This window comes from Aulonocara sp. 'chitande type north' Nkhata Bay, linkage group LG20 (assembly GCF_057382095.1).
Source record: "Aulonocara sp. 'chitande type north' Nkhata Bay isolate Kocher_YH1m ecotype deep benthic linkage group LG20, A_spYH_male_GT1.1, whole genome shotgun sequence".
NCBI classification, from domain to species: Eukaryota; Metazoa; Chordata; class Actinopteri; order Cichliformes; family Cichlidae; genus Aulonocara; species Aulonocara sp. 'chitande type north' Nkhata Bay.
This window is the reverse complement of record NC_141363.1, coordinates 31,226,855-31,245,629: the sequence shown is the minus strand read 5'-3', so window position 1 is coordinate 31,245,629 and position 18,775 is coordinate 31,226,855. Positions and strand designations below refer to the sequence as shown.

The 18,775-nt window shown below is 40.4% G+C and overlaps 1 protein-coding gene across 1 annotated transcript; it reads left to right on the top strand.

The window, feature by feature from the left end:
- The first annotated feature begins 703 nt into the window (after positions 1-703).
- abtb1 (ankyrin repeat and BTB (POZ) domain containing 1) lies at positions 704-9,049 on the top strand. Its single transcript, XM_086277976.1, has 12 exons — positions 704-951; positions 2,258-2,320; positions 2,412-2,467; positions 2,606-2,750; positions 2,857-3,016; positions 3,114-3,159; positions 3,712-3,828; positions 5,545-5,657; positions 5,729-5,827; positions 5,942-6,109; positions 7,442-7,642; positions 8,027-9,049. The coding sequence occupies exons 1-12, from the start codon at positions 896-898 to the stop codon at positions 8,231-8,233; spliced, it is 1,431 nt and encodes a 476-aa protein (XP_086134102.1). The 5' UTR covers positions 704-895; the 3' UTR covers positions 8,234-9,049.
- Positions 9,050-18,775: the final 9,726 nt, after the last annotated feature.

Below are 18,775 nucleotides of genomic sequence, written 5' to 3'. Positions count from 1 at the left end.
AAACAGGAAGTGAGAAAGTAACTCAGAACCATCAATCTACCACACACACACACACTTTTCTGTTAAAGTGTGTTTATTGTGTTTTTTCTCCTCCCAAATAACCAAGCTTAACCAAGTTAAGCTTTTTTTTTCTTTTTAGGATTCTGAATAAATATTGTGACATACAGTACAATACAAAATAAGTAAATATGGGTGTAATGCACGTATTGCCTCTGTCTGTTACTGAACTGCATGACACAGCACTGTGGCCTTGTATGCCTTGGCTTGGCCTAGTTAAGAGCAAGAAAATAGGGCAAGGTTTGTCTCGTAGTTCTTTGGTCAAATAGCGGAATGAAACATCTTCTGACAGCTGCTTAATCCGATGAAAAGAATGTACTTTAACAAGAGCGAAAGGCGCTATTTAATTGCATTTTTACCACTTGTTCAAATCACACATAAACGAACGACGTGACGGCATGACGTGTACCGTTCAAGTTAACGGCGTAAGCTCGGAAATTCAGCTTTTATATATTGAGCACGGGTTGCTACTTGTTCAAGTTATGCCTCTGCGGTTAGAATTATCAGCTCATTGTAAAACTTTTAAAAGATTTCTATTCATGTGGCTCACAAGTAAAAAAAAAAAGGATTTAGTAGTGCGGATAAAGAATAGCATATAGCTGCCGTTTTTGCAGTTATTCCCTTACGTTTGTGAAGTGTACGCTGATGTCACGTGACTGCTGGACCTCTTCGACCAAAACACCGAGGACCCCGCACAGCTTGTCAACAAAAAACAACGGTGACAACTTTCTCAGCGTTCACCGAGCAAAACTCTGAAGCTACAGCAAACCATCACTCACCTGTCCGGTAGACAGGCCGTCTCAATGCATTACAGAGGACCGAAAACACCGCGGCGATTATGGATGTGTACGATTTGTTTAGTAGTTGCAGAAAGGGCGACATTTGTAGAGTCAGGTAACCATCAGCTCTGCTGAGCTTATTATGGCTTGTGTGCTCGATGATAACTTATTTTACTTTACTGTGTTTGCCGGTGAGAGTTCTAGCATAGATTGGGCTAGCTTTTTCTACAATGCAGTCTTGCAGTTTAACTTCGGTTTTATGCAAATAAACGCGAGTTAACCACAGAAGGCAGTGTTGCTAACAGGAGCCACGATGAGCCAGTTTGTAACTGTAGCTAATTGTGTAGGTCAGCTCCTCGGTGTCCAGACGTAATGATCGCACTAGGTATCAGTGTCGGATGCTCAACCGGATATCTAGTCTCCTGCTATAGGACAGAGTTACCCCGAGAATTACGAGGAAAGAGCTTGACAGGACAGCAAAACTATGCTTAGCTGATCGAAGGAATCATCAGTGGTTACAATGTATACATAAACCAATTGTTGCAGAGTCCAATAAAGGGGGCGTGTCTGTACAGTCATGTGTACTAGAAAGTTTTCATGGGATTCATTGCAGTCCTGTGTTTCCATAGGAATTAAGAGGCCAAATAGCAACCAGGCTGGCACTAGTAATTGAGTGCACTTGATAATTTGATCACCAGCAAGTGTGAGGAGCTCTATGAAGATTTTAGAGGTTTTAGCAGTTTGCTGGTCTGGAGCATTCACGTGTGTTAACAGAATGTCCAGCAAATTTATCATAGGTTCAGACTGTGTAGTGCTTACAGAAACAAACATTGCACAATCAATAAGACTTCTAGAGCCATGTACTTTAGACAGATGACCATATTTAGACCATAATGTACAGCAGAAAATCAAAAACAACAAACACCTCATACTAGTTGTCAAGCACTGGGATAAAGGGGTGATGATTTGGATTTGTTTTGCAGCCACAGGACCTGGGCTTCTTGCAACAATGCAATCATCAAGTCGAACATAAAATACTCTGTATACCAAAGTATGCCAGAGTCAAATATGAGCCAGCCTAATTATCCAAGCCATCAGAACTGCATGCCTCCAAGTTTTACTTATTAGTACTGTAATAAATGAATGCAAATGATTTTGTAAAAGAATGATGTCATAGTCATGAAAGCGGTTCAATCTCATGCTGAGAAGCTGCTTTTTCAAATTGATTAGAATGAATAAGGGGATTAATTAATCAAACAGAATTCAATAATTCTATAAAATAAAATCATTTGTATATACCCTCCTCATCCTGTGTGATGTATGTATCTGTTTATTTTTATTTAAATCCTGGCGTTTTGTATGGTGAGTCGTGTCTGTGTTTATCGAAGCGCATCACTGTAACCTCTCTGCTCTTTGCCTAGATACCTTGTTGAACAAAGAGATGTTGACCTCAATGTAAAAGATAAATGGGACAGCACTCCATTGTAAGTACAGTATAGGCAGCTGATGTAATTCTCCCATCAACGCCGCATCATAATCATAACTGCTTTTAATATAAACACTTGTGTGCTTCAGGTATTATGCTTGTCTCTGTGGTCACGAGGAGCTGGTCCAGTACCTGTTGGCTAGTGGTAAGTTACAATCAGTTATAATCAAATAACACAGTATTAAACTGATGTGCTGTGCTTTAGAACTGCTCTGACATATTCTGTTGTATCATTCTAGGCTTTGAAATTTTTGATTTCATTTATTCATTTGTTTTTTTTTAGGTGCCAAGTGTGAAGCCAACACGTTTGATGGCGAGAGATGCATGTATGGCTCCCTGAGCGACTCTGTTCGACGCCTGCTCAAAGACTACAAGTGTGTAAGCATCCGCGCCATGCAGCGGGATGATTTCAACTACTTTCTGCACATGTAAGGGTCATGATTTTTATGTTGAAAAGAAACAAGAAAATAAGAGCAATAACAGGATGTTATAGTACGTTTGTCTAATCCAGACATTTCTGGGTTTTTTCTTTAGGTTGCTAGAGCAGGGTCAGTATAGTGACGTCAAATTCCTGGTTCACGGACAAACGTTTCTAGCACACCGATGTGTTCTCAGTGCTCGCTCAGAGTACTTCACGGAAATGTTTGAGACCAAATGGAAAGGGAAGAACTTGATCAACCTCAAGCACCCTTTGGTAAGTCTATATGTTTTCATTAGTGTCCTGTTATATCACCATGTGTAATTCACAATTTTTAGTTATACTGTATGGATAAAGGCTGTTTTGATTTCAGATCAATCCTGCTGCCTTTGGAGCAATTCTACAATATTTCTACACAGGTGGGTGAAAAATATACCAGCTGATCTTCCATGTATCGTACAGGAGAAACCGGTGTTGTTGGGCAGGAAGGAAAGAAGGAAAATGCAAAAGATACAAATAAAATACAAACGAATATAAAATAAGTACGATAATACACTATATACAACGGTAGCATACACAGTATGTGATTATGGCTATGGTTGTGGAAATATGCAGGACATAAATTTAACTATTCTACCACTACTATTCCTATGTAAGTAACAGATATCTATAATTATAGACATGTACACGCACACACACATGTACATACATCTGTATACATATACCTGCACACGTCCATACACATAGAAGGTGCATTATGCATGAAGTGGTGAGTTATCGAATCTGCTTTTGGGATATAAATAAATAATGGTAAAATAATTTGATCTTTAAGAAGAAATTGCACACGCTACTCTTTAATGAAATGTTGTAGAAAGCATGCTTGGATGATAGTTGGATTGTATTTAATGTAATATTTTTATAACATGCAAAAATCTTAGTAAGAAAATGTTGTTTCTTTATCTCTGTTTCAGGACGGATGGATATTGATATAAGTCTTGTGGAGGACAGTAGACGACTGGCTAAACAGTGCAAAATGGCAGATCTCATAGAAGAGCTGGAGAATAAATGCAAACAAGTGTATGAATTTGGTAAGGCAGAACTCTTGATTTATATTTACTTGAGTAATGCACGTACAACTTTAAGCCAGTCTTAAGATACCTCTCATTTCTCTTTTATTGTAATTTTTAAAGAGGTTTTAAGCAATAGTTCTTCAGGCTTTCTTAAAGTCTTTCTCAGTTTTTTTGGGATCATGACAATGAGCCCAAAAAACTCTGCCAGCGTAGTAAAAGCATACCTGGATGATAAAACACAGTGGAGCTCTCCCAGAGCCCGGACCAGAACATTATTAAAGCAGTGTGGGATCATCTTGACAGAGAACTGAACAAAAGGCAGAAGCATCCAAAGAACAGCTTTGTCTTTCAAGAAGCCTGGAGAACTATTCCTGAAGACAAAGAGATTACAAGAAAGCTGCCTAAGAGACTTCATGCTGTTGAAGGTAGTCATACTAAATGTTGACTTTTAAGCTCGTTCCAGCTCTGTTCGCCTTAAATACTGTATTTCCATTGCATGTTTGCACATGCTTCAATAAATCTCTGGACCTATTTCTGCTTTCGTTAGAAAAATATATAAAAAAGGAGTGGCTCAAGATTGCATATTCCTGATGTAATGCAGTTTTTCCACTTAGCCTCAAAATACCAGACCACCTTTTAATCCCATATGTTTTTATCTAGGACCATGTCCACACTAATACGTTTTCATTTGAAAACGCATCTTTTTCTCTCCATTCGGGCCTTTTGTCCACATTGAGACGGCGTTTTCGGTCAAGGAAAACGCAGCATTTTGAAAACGCTCTCCAAAGCGGATACATTTGAAAACGCCGTTTTTGCATCGCACTGTGGACAGCGAACCCGAAGCCTTTTCGAAAACGATGACACATTTTAGTCATGTGATGCAATCATGTGACCTATTAAACTAAGATAGCAGATTGTATTATACAGCAGTTGTTTTGTTTGCTCTCGATTTTGACAGCCCTATTAAAGATTATGGGCGATCGTGGCTCAAGAGTTGGCAGTTCGTCTTGTAATCGGAAGGTTGCCGGTTCGAGCCCCGGCTCGGACAGTCTCGGTCGTTGTGTCCTTGGGCAAGACACTTCACCCGTTGCCTACTGGTGGTGGTCAGAGGGCCCGGTGGCGCCAGTGTCCGGCAGCCTCGCCTCTGTCAGTGCGCCCCAGGGCGGCTGTGGCTACAATGTAGCTTGCCATCACCAGTGTGTGAATGTGTGTGTGAATGGGTGGATGACTGAATGTGATGACTGAAAGTGCTATACAAATACAGGCCATTTACCATTAACATCAGTTTGTACATGCTCCAGATAGCTTTTCTTCAGATTCTTTACTTCACTCGCTTTTGCAAATTTGTACCTTTGTGTTATTCGCAGCAACAACTCCACCTCATCGTTAGTCCATTTAAAAAACTCTGTGCTTTTCCTCAACATTTAGCTGGGACGTTTCAAAGAGCTGGAAAGTAAATAAACGGCAGACAGAAATGAGGCAGGGTCGAATCTTCTTGCGTTTCACGCATGCGCAGGACTGGAACGCAAGCGTTTCCAGCCGTTTCAATGTGGACGCGCAACTCTGTGAAAACGACTGATAATGATAGTGTGGATGCGGAGCGTTTTCAGACGAAAGCGCCATTTTCAAATCTATCCGGGCTAGTGTGGACGTAGCCTAGAGCTGTTGTTTTTTTCGCCCACTAATGATGAGTTTTCCATCTTGTCTTGTTTTCTTTCTGTCCTCATATCAAAGTGTCCAATAAACCGGGAATCTGTGTCAAAGTTCTCACCCTCGAGCCTCACAGCTGTCAACTTCAGGATGAGATGGCTCAGTTAGCAGACTGTGCCCTGCCCACTGAATTAAGGGTGAGGACATCATGGCAGTAAAATAAGTATTTTAGCTGAACACCGCATTCATTCCTGTTGATTCTCTTTAGGTTGGATTTGGTGAGCTTCCCTTTAACAGAGTCGACCGCTTCCCTACTTATCCCGACATCTGCTTCAGAGTCGATGGTTACGATTTCTTGTGCCATAAGGTACGGATGAGAAAATCCTCACAGTGTCTTCTCAGTTACAGTGCAGACTCCCACACCACCGCAGCATAAACATGAATGTGAATGACTGAAGTGCAGTTGTGCGTCTCTCTCCAGGCATTTTTCTGTGGACGTAGTGATTATTTTAAAGCCCTCCTGGAGGACCACTTCAGTGAGGGAGAGCAGCTCCAGTCTCAGCCCAGCACCCCAGTGATTACTTTACACAACATCTCACATGAAATCTTTATCCACATCATGTATTACATCTACACAGATGACACTGAGGTTTGTGCACATTTTTTCTTTCTGTGATGTTTGCATCCCTAATAAATCATTCCGCACTTTTTTATTTAGGAAAAAAAGGATCTTTGAAAACAAAACATCGATTATAAACACAGACAAACCTGTGTAGCAAAGCTTAATTGTTAAATACCTGAACAATTGTGATCCTGGTGAGGATTTCTCATCATATTGTAAGAGAAGCTTTCCTGTATTGATATGGCAACATCAGAGCCATAGTGGATACAGAGGCTTACGGCGAAAGTGCTTATGAAATAAATATTGTCAAACTAGACAGATTTTTGGGTCGGTGAAACTGAATGTGATGCGTAAAACTGTTGGTTGGCTCTAGTTTTTGACTCCAAAACTAAAAAAAATCTTTATTGAAACCAGAAATGAGTACAATTTTGGTTAAAATAGGGGTAGGTCCTAATTTTTACTTTCATCTTCTTAAATTAAATTTTTGATTAATTTGGCCTGATGTGAACTACAATTCATAAAATCATAATTGCCTCGTGGGCAAAAAAGGATGTTGACAACAGAGCTGCCAATCAGGAGACAAAGATGAAGACCGTGGAGGAGGTAGATGAAGGTTGGTGTGAAATAGAGGCAGATCATCTGCTGTGGTGACCCCTAGAGGGAGCAGCTAAAAGAAGATCTCTAATGTAAAAAAGTCCTATTAGTAGCATTTTTCACATTTTCTTCCAGTATGCTGTTGAAAGACACGTAATTCACAGAACTTGTATCAGTGAAATGCATACAGCATTTGCATTTCCTCTGCTGGTGCCCTCCGTTGTTAAATAATTCACTGTGGTTTTTTTGTGGAGGCATCCATAAACAGACATGCAGCTAAGTAATAAAGCAGATATATTTACATGTTGTAATATCCTAGGCAAAAGAGATCTGGGTTGATTAGTTAGACTTTCTCTGTGTCACAACAGCTCATTTCCACACATCTGGGCCAGTTTTTTTATTATTACATAAAGCTGCTATAAGCTTAGAATTTATGATTAAAATAGGAGACACGGAACTGGGCACTAATTAGCTATTTTAATTGTCATATTTGGAATTAGAGCATTAAAATCCACAAGTGACGGCACATTTTGTCTCAGAAGCAAACAAATTCTGAAAAAATGCTCACCAGTGATCTCACACTGTCATCTTGAAATTTCTTAACTCGTTTGACAACCTCCCCTGTACCTTAATCGTAAGTTTTGACACTTAAATAAGTGTCACTAAAGATATTGATTTATATGTACAAGGCATCCAGAGGGAGGATTGCTGTTTTGAATTCTCGTGATAATAATATTCTCCCTGCTGGTTTCTCTGCATGTCCAGCTAATGACGGAAAACGTGTTTGATGTGCTGTGTGTGGCTGACATGTATCTGCTGCCGGGGCTTAAGCGCCTGTGTGGAAAGACGCTGGCTAAGACGATATGCGAGGAAAACGTTCTGCACATGTGGAAGACGGCCAAGCTCTTCCGTCTCTCTCGGCTAGAAGATCAGTGCACAGAGTTCATGGCCAAGATCATCGAGCGGGTGCGTGGCAGTGATGGTGTCCCATTGTCAGTGGGTCGTAGTTCTTCATTGTATCTGTGCTATTGTTCATGCTCATATTATATTCTAGTCAAACTCACAAATTCAGCTGGGGATCAAATAATTATTTCCCAGATTATAGGTACCTAAATGCATTGAGTTGTTGGAGTTTGATTGGCTAATTAGATGTTTGTGTTAACAACCAGTCGAAAATGCCCAAATGCCAATCATTAATGATGTTTTGATCTCTGAGACCATTTTATAATATTTTTGTTGCTGTTTCAGAACTACAGAGCTTATTTTTCCTTAAAAGTGTGTCAGCATCCCCCGAGTTCTCCATTAGGAAGAATTCACAACTGTCTACCTCTTGCATTCGTCCCATCACAGCTGGTGGAGCAAGCAGAGTTTGCCGAGATGGTCAAGGAGGACGCCGCGTCTTTAGAGAAGCGCCAAGAGACGGACTCGGTCCCCTTGGTGGACGACATCCGCTACCACATCGCCAGCAACGTGCAGACGTACAGTGCAATCGAGGAGGCTAACCAGAAACTGGAAGCCTTGGAGGAGCTGCTGGCGAGGATTAATATTGACTGCTGAGAGGTCTGCAGGTTTGTGATGCAGCTTCAGTGAAAGTTGAGGGCTTTTTTTTTTTAATGGTGGATACTTTGCAAGGAGGTAACAAGCACGTCTTGTAAAACAAAAGTGAAAAAAAAAACACATGCATTTGTATGTTTGCAGTTTTTATTTTATTTTCAGCATATTGCATAGAATATATATTTGAAAAGAGCTGGTTATGTTTGGTGCAGATGTACAGAGAGCTGTTCGTTGTGGCTGTTTAACGTTTCTTTGAGAGACATACCAACTGTGACAAAACATATTTTGCAAAATGGGTTCTGAAGAGATCATGTGTAATATATTTACAACAGACTACAAAATGTCTTTGCACTGCGAACATGTGTGTTTAATTTAGATGGAAGTCGTGTGCAAGAATTTGAATGTTTAAAAAAATGATAAACAAGTTTACTGAACTTCATTAAATATAATTTTTACGTTTTAAAAAAGGCAGCTGGTTAAATTGATACTTTCACACTCGAGAAATATTGGCAAAAAAAAGTTTATGTTCGCTTTATCCAGAAGATAATTGAATCTTCTTCTGATCCCTTTGTTTGGTGTTACGTAGAATATTGCTTTATGCCATATTTAATGTGCAGACGCACCTAAATATTAACATATTTAGTTGTATTACGCTGCTGTAGTTTGCCTCGCTGTTTGAACAGTGACATTTCTCCAGCATGAATACTTACCCCTTCTAACACAGTAATGCACTTTATTTTAACCTAAAATGAGAAATCTGTCGCCTAGTGTGTGTACCAGAAAATAACTGCTCTGAATTTTACCAATAAAACAATATTGCACGCAAGAGTAGTGTTTTCTTCAGTTTCTTCAACACATTGTGATTTTTTTCCCTTTTTTGTGGTCTGGAGATTATCAATAACCAACAGGATGGATTTCAAATTAAATTTGTTGTTTAGTAGGTGAGCAGCAACCACTAAATTTGAGTTCTCTGACCTTTCATCGGCTTCTAAATTTTATCCAGTGCCATTCCTGCCAGCTCCACTCAGCACCGAATAAATCACACAGTTTTAAGCTAATACAGAGAACATTCAAGTGTCATCAATAATATTCCCACCCATCCGTTTTCTTCCATTTATCCAGTACGGGGTCGTGGTGGAGAGCTGGAGCCTATCCCAGCTGTGAAAGGATGGAAGGCGGGGCACAGCTATAGCAGGCCACCAGCTTACAGCAGGGCTAACCATTCACATTCACATTCAGTTTAGAATGACCAGTTAACCTATCACCATGGATGCCTTTGGACTCTGGGAGGATGCTGCAGCTCACTGAGAGAACCAATGCGGACAGGGCGAGGACATGCAAACTACAGACAGAAATCTGAACCTAGGATCTTCTTGCTATGAGGCAACCACAACACCACTGTGCTGCTGTCATGATTTAGATTTGCTTAGTTAAATCTGGGTGGTGACTTATTTGGCCAAGCAAGTTACATTCGAGTCTATTTCAGCATTGCTTTGCAGGACAGCCTCACAGAGCTGTTGGGGTGAATGTGACCTGATGTATTCTTCTTTTCCTTAGAAAAAAAATAAGACAAAACATTTTTTTTACTCTATAATAACATGGGATAGATAGTATTACTGCTAAGAAGAGGTTTGCTGGGTTTTAGATCCAGCCTTAAATAAAAGAGGGAAACACACTCTTTCCTTTCCACTTGTTTCATTCGTTCATTAACAAAAAATGTCATTGTACATTTGTTTGATTAGAGGAGCAATTTAAGACACCTAAGGCACCTGGTGATGGCGCCATTTCTCAAGATTACCACTAAACTGGGTCCGTTGCTGTGAGTTTCACCACAGAATTGATGTTTCACCGACCCTTTTATTTGTGGGAAACAAATAATTCCTTCATCGGGGTCTTCAAACTCATGGGAACCTTTTCTTAATGGCACTGTTTTACTGTTTTTCCAAATGGCTTCATTATCACGAGTTCTCAACAGTGCCAAGAAGGGCTGTAAACAACTTAGACATGACTGTGCTAGCTGTGATTTAGATATGTGTGTATGTCAGTTACTGTACTTGTTCTACAGTTTACAATTCACATCCCGGTGGGGGCATTAAGCTTCTTTTCCAAGAACTGAAGACAAAACTCTGCGTCAACTTACTGAAGACGTGTTAGGACACATTAAAGTGCCGTTCACACCAAAGGCTAAGGGGCATCCTTTAGAAAACAAAGCCCTTGGCTTCCAGCCAGTATCTTAAAGGCTTAGTTTGCTGAAAAAGACTAGAATACACAATACAAGCAGATATTAAGCCAGCAGCGCCCTTTGTAAAGGTTTACGTGTTGTTCCTAAGCAACTTGTTCTTAGTCTTGAATGGAAAAATACATTCAGTACAATCCTACAATGTCAAACAATGGATGTGTACTCAGGGCCCAACAAGAATATATATATGTTCAAAGAACTATCCTCACTTTCCCTGAAGACTGTTCAGCACTGGAACTTCACACGTTCACATGTTCATTTATCTCCACAGTCAGCAAACCTCAACAAGCCAGTGCCTGAAAACCGTGAACTCTGATTGAGACTTCCTGGTACTAGCTAAATCTGACTTTTGACTGGAGGGATAAGTGGGTTAAGGTGCTGGGTATCTGCTGACCCAGGTGTAAATAAAAATCTTCAACATTTTGGTTTTTATCAAAATAATTAAACGGCTATTCAGTGAATTGTTCTTTGATGCGGTGAGATTGAAGAACTTTTCTTTCAGAGAAACCAGTAGTGGAAAGTTTTCACTTACTTTTCACTCATTTCATTAAAAAATTAGCCAGCGGACAAGCCCGCAGAGCCCTATGTATGGAGAATGAATCCTAATGACTTTGGCAATCCCCTGATTGTTACTGTAGTTTAACCATGGAGGTTACCTTTGAAGTTTTGAAATCGGGCATTACTTTGGTTGAGGAAGTCACCTTTACGGCCAGTAACAGATGGATAACTCACAGCTATCTGACTTGGTGCTGATTAGGGTTTCTCAGGGATTACACAACCCTTAGCTTTTTTCAGCTAACTTGAGCCGCACCCAAATGTTGTGGTAAGCGCAGCAGCAAAAACATTCTTTGTAGCCTGTTGAGCAATTTATCAGATTCTCCCTTTGCCCTTTGTCACAGTATCATTTGGAGTAGTTTGCAAATGGACTTTACTATCAGTGGATCTCATTCACACCTAGCATGAATCGGGTTTTCTGATTCAGGAGTCTAATGGTGGTGCACAATATGCACCTCTATGCAGCTCATTAGCAGCACCAGAGGTAAAAAAAATAAATAAAAAATCAAATGTCAATGTGACATTAGGAAGTTTCTCTGTAACATGTTTTGATATGGCATGCATCAAACACTTCTAACTGCAATTTTAATAATAATTTCCATTTCAAATCCACTTCACCGCACTGGAATGCTAGCACATCAAATGGCTACTCCTCCTTTACGGAGCACACTGACCTGTACCAAAACAGTTATTGTTTTTATTGTTTTTTTTTCCATATCCAAGTTATGACTCGTATATCTGTCATGTGTCCAGTACAAACCTTTAAAAAAAACCTTGAAGGGAGGATGAGGGGATGAAATCTCTCAGCTCTGTAGTCATGCCACCTTGTGACTCATCGAGACTTCAGTGTGACAACTGGAGCCATCTGGAAAGGCAGAAATCAACGAGGCAAAGGGAGAAATGGCTGCACTTTCTGGCCTTTGCACAACATCAGTACAAGGTATTGGCTAGAGGCGGGTGTTAATCAATCAATAACAAGTTGGTGAGAACCAGGCAGAGTATAGTTATGGTTTAAAGCACATCAGCTTAACCATGCACCAAAAATCTCAAGAGACCGCCACATTTTATTTTGGCATTATCTCCCAACTTGGTTTCGCTGTTTCATTATAAAATGCCACTTCAGGTGCTACATGGATGACGTGTACAGAACATGCAGAGTTGTGTCATTCACACCATCTGTCTGCCCGCCTTTCCAACAAGCTCCTCTCGGTGTTCTCCTGCTGCACATGTAGCTAACATGTTTGGATTAATTTATATAGTGGAGCAGATGGAAGAGGTTGCAGGTGGCCGATAAGATGAGCAAATAAGATGTGTGTGTGTAAAGTAGGCCACTCCTTCTTTACTTTATTACTTTATTATTCTCTATTTTATTACTTTTCAGTGGTAAATATAATATGTATTACTCTGTCATATGTATTTGATATGTAGTTACTTTGCAGAAATATATTTCACTTAAGTTTAACAAAAAAACAGCTATAATAAGTCCTTTATTCAAAGTTTGCAAAAGCATAATTGATCTGAACAAATATATACAATATAGTGGGGATTTATACCCACCAGCTACTTTATTAGATATGGCTTTCTAGTTTTGATGTTGGACTGCCTTTTGTTTTCAGAATTGTCTTTTAAGGCTTAGATTCTGCAAGGTGCTGGAAACGTTCCTCAGAGATTCTCGTCCATATTTACATGACAGCACCACACAGTTGGTGCAGATTTGTTGGTCGCACATCCATGATATATACTTTATCACCTGTTCCTCACTGTGATGTTCAAGAAACCAGATTGGGATGATTTGAGCTTTCTGACATCATGCACTATCCTGTTGAAAGTAGCCACCGGAAAATGTGTACATGATTGTCATGAAGGGATGGACAACAAATAAAATCACAAGCTGCTGAATATCGACAGCAGCTGTCACATCGTTCAGCTGTGGTGGAGAACAATCATAAAGTATTAAATTAAATTAAATATATTTGCCTCAAAATAGATGTAGCGTTTGCAGAGATCATTTTGTATGGTTTTGTCAGTCATTTAAACAAGAAAAAAGAAAGGCACAATGAAATAATAAAAGAATAACAGTAAGGGAGAATACAAGAGAAAAGCTGTTTGTTTGTTTTTTGTTCCAGTAAAGGATCTTTTATACCTCTATCTTTACCACGTCTTGTATTTCTGTGATATTTTACATGATTCCATCATTATAACATCAAGTTTAACCATGATGTTAAAGGTATCATCTGTAACCATGTTCTGTGACTGACAGACCTGCACATTTGTGACCTTGTCTCTGAGTATTGACATGTCCTTGCAGGTGTCAGACATAACTCACAGCTGCTGTCACTGCCAATATCCTAATTTGCTATTAGTTGGAGATTACCACCTTAGTGAGAGACAGAGAGGGGGAGAGTGGTAAGCCCATACTTATCCAGTGACTGACCTGAAAGGCTTTGTCTCTTTCATGTCTTTGCTGTAGCTTACATCCCACTTTTATAATTTTCTGGAGAAATAAGCATTTAAAAAGATGCAGGTGCTTCTGACGCACACAATATAAAATTTGCACAATTTTCTTCCTTGCACTGTAGTTACAGTCCTTGTTTGGCAACAGAAAAAGCCTGTGCTTACATATTGTTAGAAAGACTTGGGACTTTCGCCGGCGTAGTGTAGTCCCAGCCAGCCATTGTGTAAGAAATGGCATCATCAGGCCTAAACACACTTAACTGAACGACAGGTTCCCGCCTGGAAGATCTCTTTATTGGATTGCCTTGATATGAGAGGGTTTCAGCAGACACTCATTTCCCCCACATTTCCACTGTTGTGTCAAATTCAAACACCAGGCAATAAGAACTCTTATAAACTTTCATAAAGACCGATTGCAGCTTGAGCTTATCAAATAGGAATTCTGTTTATCTCCGTGCCCTGCGTGGAGGCTCTGCTTAGAAGTGTTACAGTCAGATGCTTACACTTAACATAGCCACGGTAATATGGGATTAAGCCTTACATGCTCCCTTTAAGCATTAGCAGTTTGGGGACAGACAGCGAGCAGTGGTCGTATTAGTCAGCTTTGTCGAAGACAGGGAGCTCTCTGAGAATGCTGAGTAAATATATCCGGCAATCTGCTAATCACAGAAACAAATCTAAACTGCAGTAAAGGTCGTTCTTCGCGGTCGGGTCTGTCCGATGTGCTATTGGTCAGATATGTGTTCACTTTATGCTCCATTATTTCTACATTTACTTGTTTGTGTACAGTACAACATCATGTTCATCCTGAGGTGAGTCACAAGGTTGCCAGCAGCTAACACAGCCATCTCTGCAGAGTGATACAGTCTCTGCATGTGAGACGGGATTACACTGTCACCATGTGACTGTTTTGCCCTTAGACAGACCTCTAACGAAAGACGGGCTAAATCCGTTGAGGACAACAACCTTTGGCCCTGAACTCTTCAAATGTAAACACACAGGTGGAATATCTGCGAATATACGCTTCGAACCTGACAAACGCGTCGAGTTATGAAGTGTAACCTGCGAAGAGGAGAGGTTCATGCTAGTTCTGCTTTGTTTGGTTAAAACAAAGAGTTTCCACAGATGTATATGAAGCGCTGATGCAACTCAAAAACCTTTTTTTTCATGCAGATGAAAACAGTAAAACAGAGAATGTGCAACATCCTTTTTTCTCTTATAGTTTGCATTTCCTCTTTTTTTGCTTCTAATATTAAAAAAAGAACAACCATCAAACCCCAATCTCTTAAATTTAGGTTTCAGGTTTGTGTGCCTTTGTTACTTATTCAGCATCAGATTATTATTGATAAACCAGAATTTTCACATCTATTAATTTATTCAGAGTTAAAGTCACTCATCTGTCTGTGCTGCATACACTGGTGTGAGCCTGGATCCCAACATTTATTTTTAGTTTTCAAGCATTTTCCTCGTGACTGCTAAGAGTGACAACAAGCCCAGGGACATCATTCCACATTATGACTGCTATCAAGAGGAGGAACTGCCTGCAACCAGTCTTTATAGTTTAATTGTTTTTAGGTCTGTTCAGCTCTTGGCTCTGAGACACAAGTATAAAAAGCACATAATGGCTAAATGATTTCTAAGGACCTCCAAGTTTAAGGCAATGCACACTGACAAGTAAAAGCAAATGAGCTATAAACACTAAGTTTTTAAACTAGCATGGTAGCTAAAAGTTGAAAGACATTCAAATCAAATATATAATCATTTATAATAATCCGTATAAATGATCAGCTTTTAGGTTTCAAAACGGAAGACTAAGCAGAAATTTAGCTCCTTTCAGCTCAAAGAGAAACACTGACATTGAAATACAAACATTAAAAGAATAAATCTCACTGATTCACTAGGGTTGCAAGTTTTTTTTCTTATAACTTATTTCAACTTTAAAATATATTTTTTTGTTATTCCATGTCTGGGATGTTTACTCTGTAGGCATGCCTCCCATTCTTAAGTTAGATAAAGCTCCCCCCTCCTCTGTGTGTGTTTGGCTAATTTAGATTCAGGGTTGGTTTTTGTTACAAACAGTGAGCAGCCAAACTTGTGTGTTTTTCACCCCGGTCCCTTTCCGGTTTCCTTGCTATTCTATCCTCAGGCATCAGAAGTCAGTCTGTCCCACTGACAGAGCTTTTGTTCTCTGCAGAGTGAAACCTTCACTGAAACCCAGAGGCACAGGAAGGCTTTAAAGGACGCTTTGCTTTAGGCCACAAGAGAGTCACGAGATGTTGCTTCCAAGGCAAATAATGAAACATGCAAGGAAATGCATGCACAGGGTAAAAATAGGGAACCGAATAATCTGTTTTTCATCTGATTTGATTTGAGAGCATTTTTATTATTATTATTAAATTGCACAATGAATTTCTTGGGTTCATTCCAGGTTAAAAACTAATCATATTTTGGTAAATGAAACCATGAGTCAACTTTCACTTCCTGTTTTTCAAACCCTGTATATAAACTTCATCTAATCCATGTGCTCCGTTAAAAATGTGTTTTGACACTGATGCCATAGATTCACAGATAACCTTCCAGCATACACACTGTGGTTCTGTTCAGTGGGCACCGTCTCAGAGAGACAGTGCATGTGTCCCTACCGTCAATGCATGACATACAAACACGTGGCCGTGCCATCTGTTTGATGCTCCAGATTAAGACAAAACTACAGTGCAGTGAGCTACATGCCAAAGAATTGACCTAACCTTAGCTGCTTCACTTCAGGGATCAGGCCTGAAATATTTCATCAATCATGTTTCAAAGCCCAGAGAAGTGGAGGTATGCACTGGATAGTGGCTAAATTAGACAAAGGATGTTGAAGATTGAGGCATCAGACAAGAAGAAAAGAGGAAATCTCAGTGAAGATTCATGGATGTAGTGAAGGAGGATGTGCAGAGAGTTAGCGTGACAGATAGGGATGCACCTGTTACGGCCGGGATGGCTGGTGTGTTAGTGGAGCGAACCCAAATGCAGACACGGGAGAGAAAAACTGAAGTTTAACAAAAAGTGAGCCGCTTATTTGGCTGAATAGCAAAAACAGAAAAACAAGGGCAAAACTAAACTAAAACCTAAACTAGGATAGAACTAAACTAACTATGCAAACAATTATGCAAGACAACATGAAAACTGAACATGAACCTGAGCAGTAGTGAGGAAAAACACTATGACCAGCTATAACTTGATGCTGAACAGAGGAAGACGGTGGACTTAAATACACAGAAGGGTAATGAGGGAAGTGGAAAAACCTGGGGAAACACAGCTGACACAAATGAACGGGATGCCACAGGGGAAGCCAAACTAAACACACCTAACATGGAAACAAGACTTTCAAAATAAAACAGGAAACATAATGGAACGCAGACATTACAACATAAGCTTGACAATAGAACATGCAGACATGCACACACAGCAGACTGGGGAGACAGAACACAAGCAGAGACGCATGGGAACAGATAAGGGAGCGAAAGCACAGGCATAACTAAATGCTAAACATAGAGGAGAAGACAGACTTACACAGAAGACAGGAAAAGACTCATAAACATGGAGACATGGATGAAACATATACTAGAATAAATCACTCAGCTAAACCCTAACTAAATAACACAACTTAAGATGAATGCAATCTAACATAAGAAAAACAAAAATACAATATTAACTTAAAATGCTGGGTCACAGACCAGGCCCCTGACCGCAGTAAGGAGATGATTATGGCGACCTCTAAAGGGAGCTGCTGAAAGAAGAAGTTGTTATCGGTCAATAGATGGAGGAAAATGGCTGGCTCAATGGATTGGTCTGTAGTTTGTGGCCGTGACATCTGGGACAACTTCAGACAGCCATCCTAGCAGCGATCTTTGAGACTTTGATGCTAGCTGAAAATACTGATAAAGTGTCAGGTGTAGGGATGGGTATCGTTTAGGTTTTATCCAATACCGGTGCCAAATCGGTACTTTTGAAACGGTGCCGGTGCTCAAACGGTGCTCAAAGAATGGAGAACACAAAATTGGTCCAAAAACCTCTCATGTTCAGCTGGTTTTTTTGTAAAAAGACAACAATGTTAGCCTTTTCTGCAGCTATGGGGCATATATGGTATCACTCTTGGCTGGAAGCAGTGCTTAAACAATGGAAAGAACACAAACTTTGTCCAAAAACCTCTCATGTTTAGCTGCTTCCCTCTTTTTCTTTGGTCATTTTAGCCTTTTTGTCCAGGGTGAAGGGAGTATCTGCCATCAAACAAGAAGACAGCTGCATGTAGCTATGATGATGTTTCCTAGTTCACCTTACATGCATTAATGTAATTGTCATGGATCGCTGTGTGGCAGGCAGGAGGAGGACCCAAAATGCAAAACTCACAGACACGGGGATGAACTCAAAAATTACAGCTTTAATGCTGGAGAGGCAGAACGTAGGAAATGGGAAACTAAATACAAAGCTCGCCTAGAAACACAGGGAGGAACACACACAACATGAGGGATGATCAGGGGAAGTGGATGCACACGGGGAACACAGGTGACACTGATAATCATAACAAGACACGGCAGGAGTGAACGTAACACTGATGGGAGATGGGCAAAGTAAAACAGGAAGTACACAGAGGTTCAAACAGGAGGGGAGAGAGCACGGGGAGAACGCAGACATAACGGGCTGGGGAAAACATAGAGTAAAACACAAAGAGAGACGAGGGCTCATAAATACACAGAGGGGCACACAGGGGGTGAGAGTCACGAAGGGAAAACACATAAGGAACAACGTAACAGATCAACCCAGGAAGCATGGCCTAAATAAAGAACAAAATACAAAAATACATGAAAACTAAGAATACTGGGCCCACATGGCCCAGGACCATGACAGTAATAACTGGTTAGCCTACTCAACGTAAATTACACACGAACGACATTAAGCTACTCACGCAGAGAAGAACGGCTGCTGCTGCCATCATCATCCGTCATCATTTCTGCTACACTGGCAGGGGTAGGGGCCAGGACTCTCCTCTTCGGGTTTTTGGGGGATGTTGCTAAATCCGGGTCCGATAACAGCCACCACACCCACAGTGGATGAGCTCGGTGTGAGGTCTCGCAGCAAGCTATCAAATACAGCGCGTTTCTCGGCTTTTAAAAAAAGACCGCTATGCGTCGCTAGGTGTTTCATCGGATTCGAGGTGTTACCTCCTTTGACAGTATCACAGTATCAGCTTAAAGCACTTGTTGCAGGCTGCTGAGTTTGCATATTTTGCTGTGAAGTACAGCCAGACTTTTGAC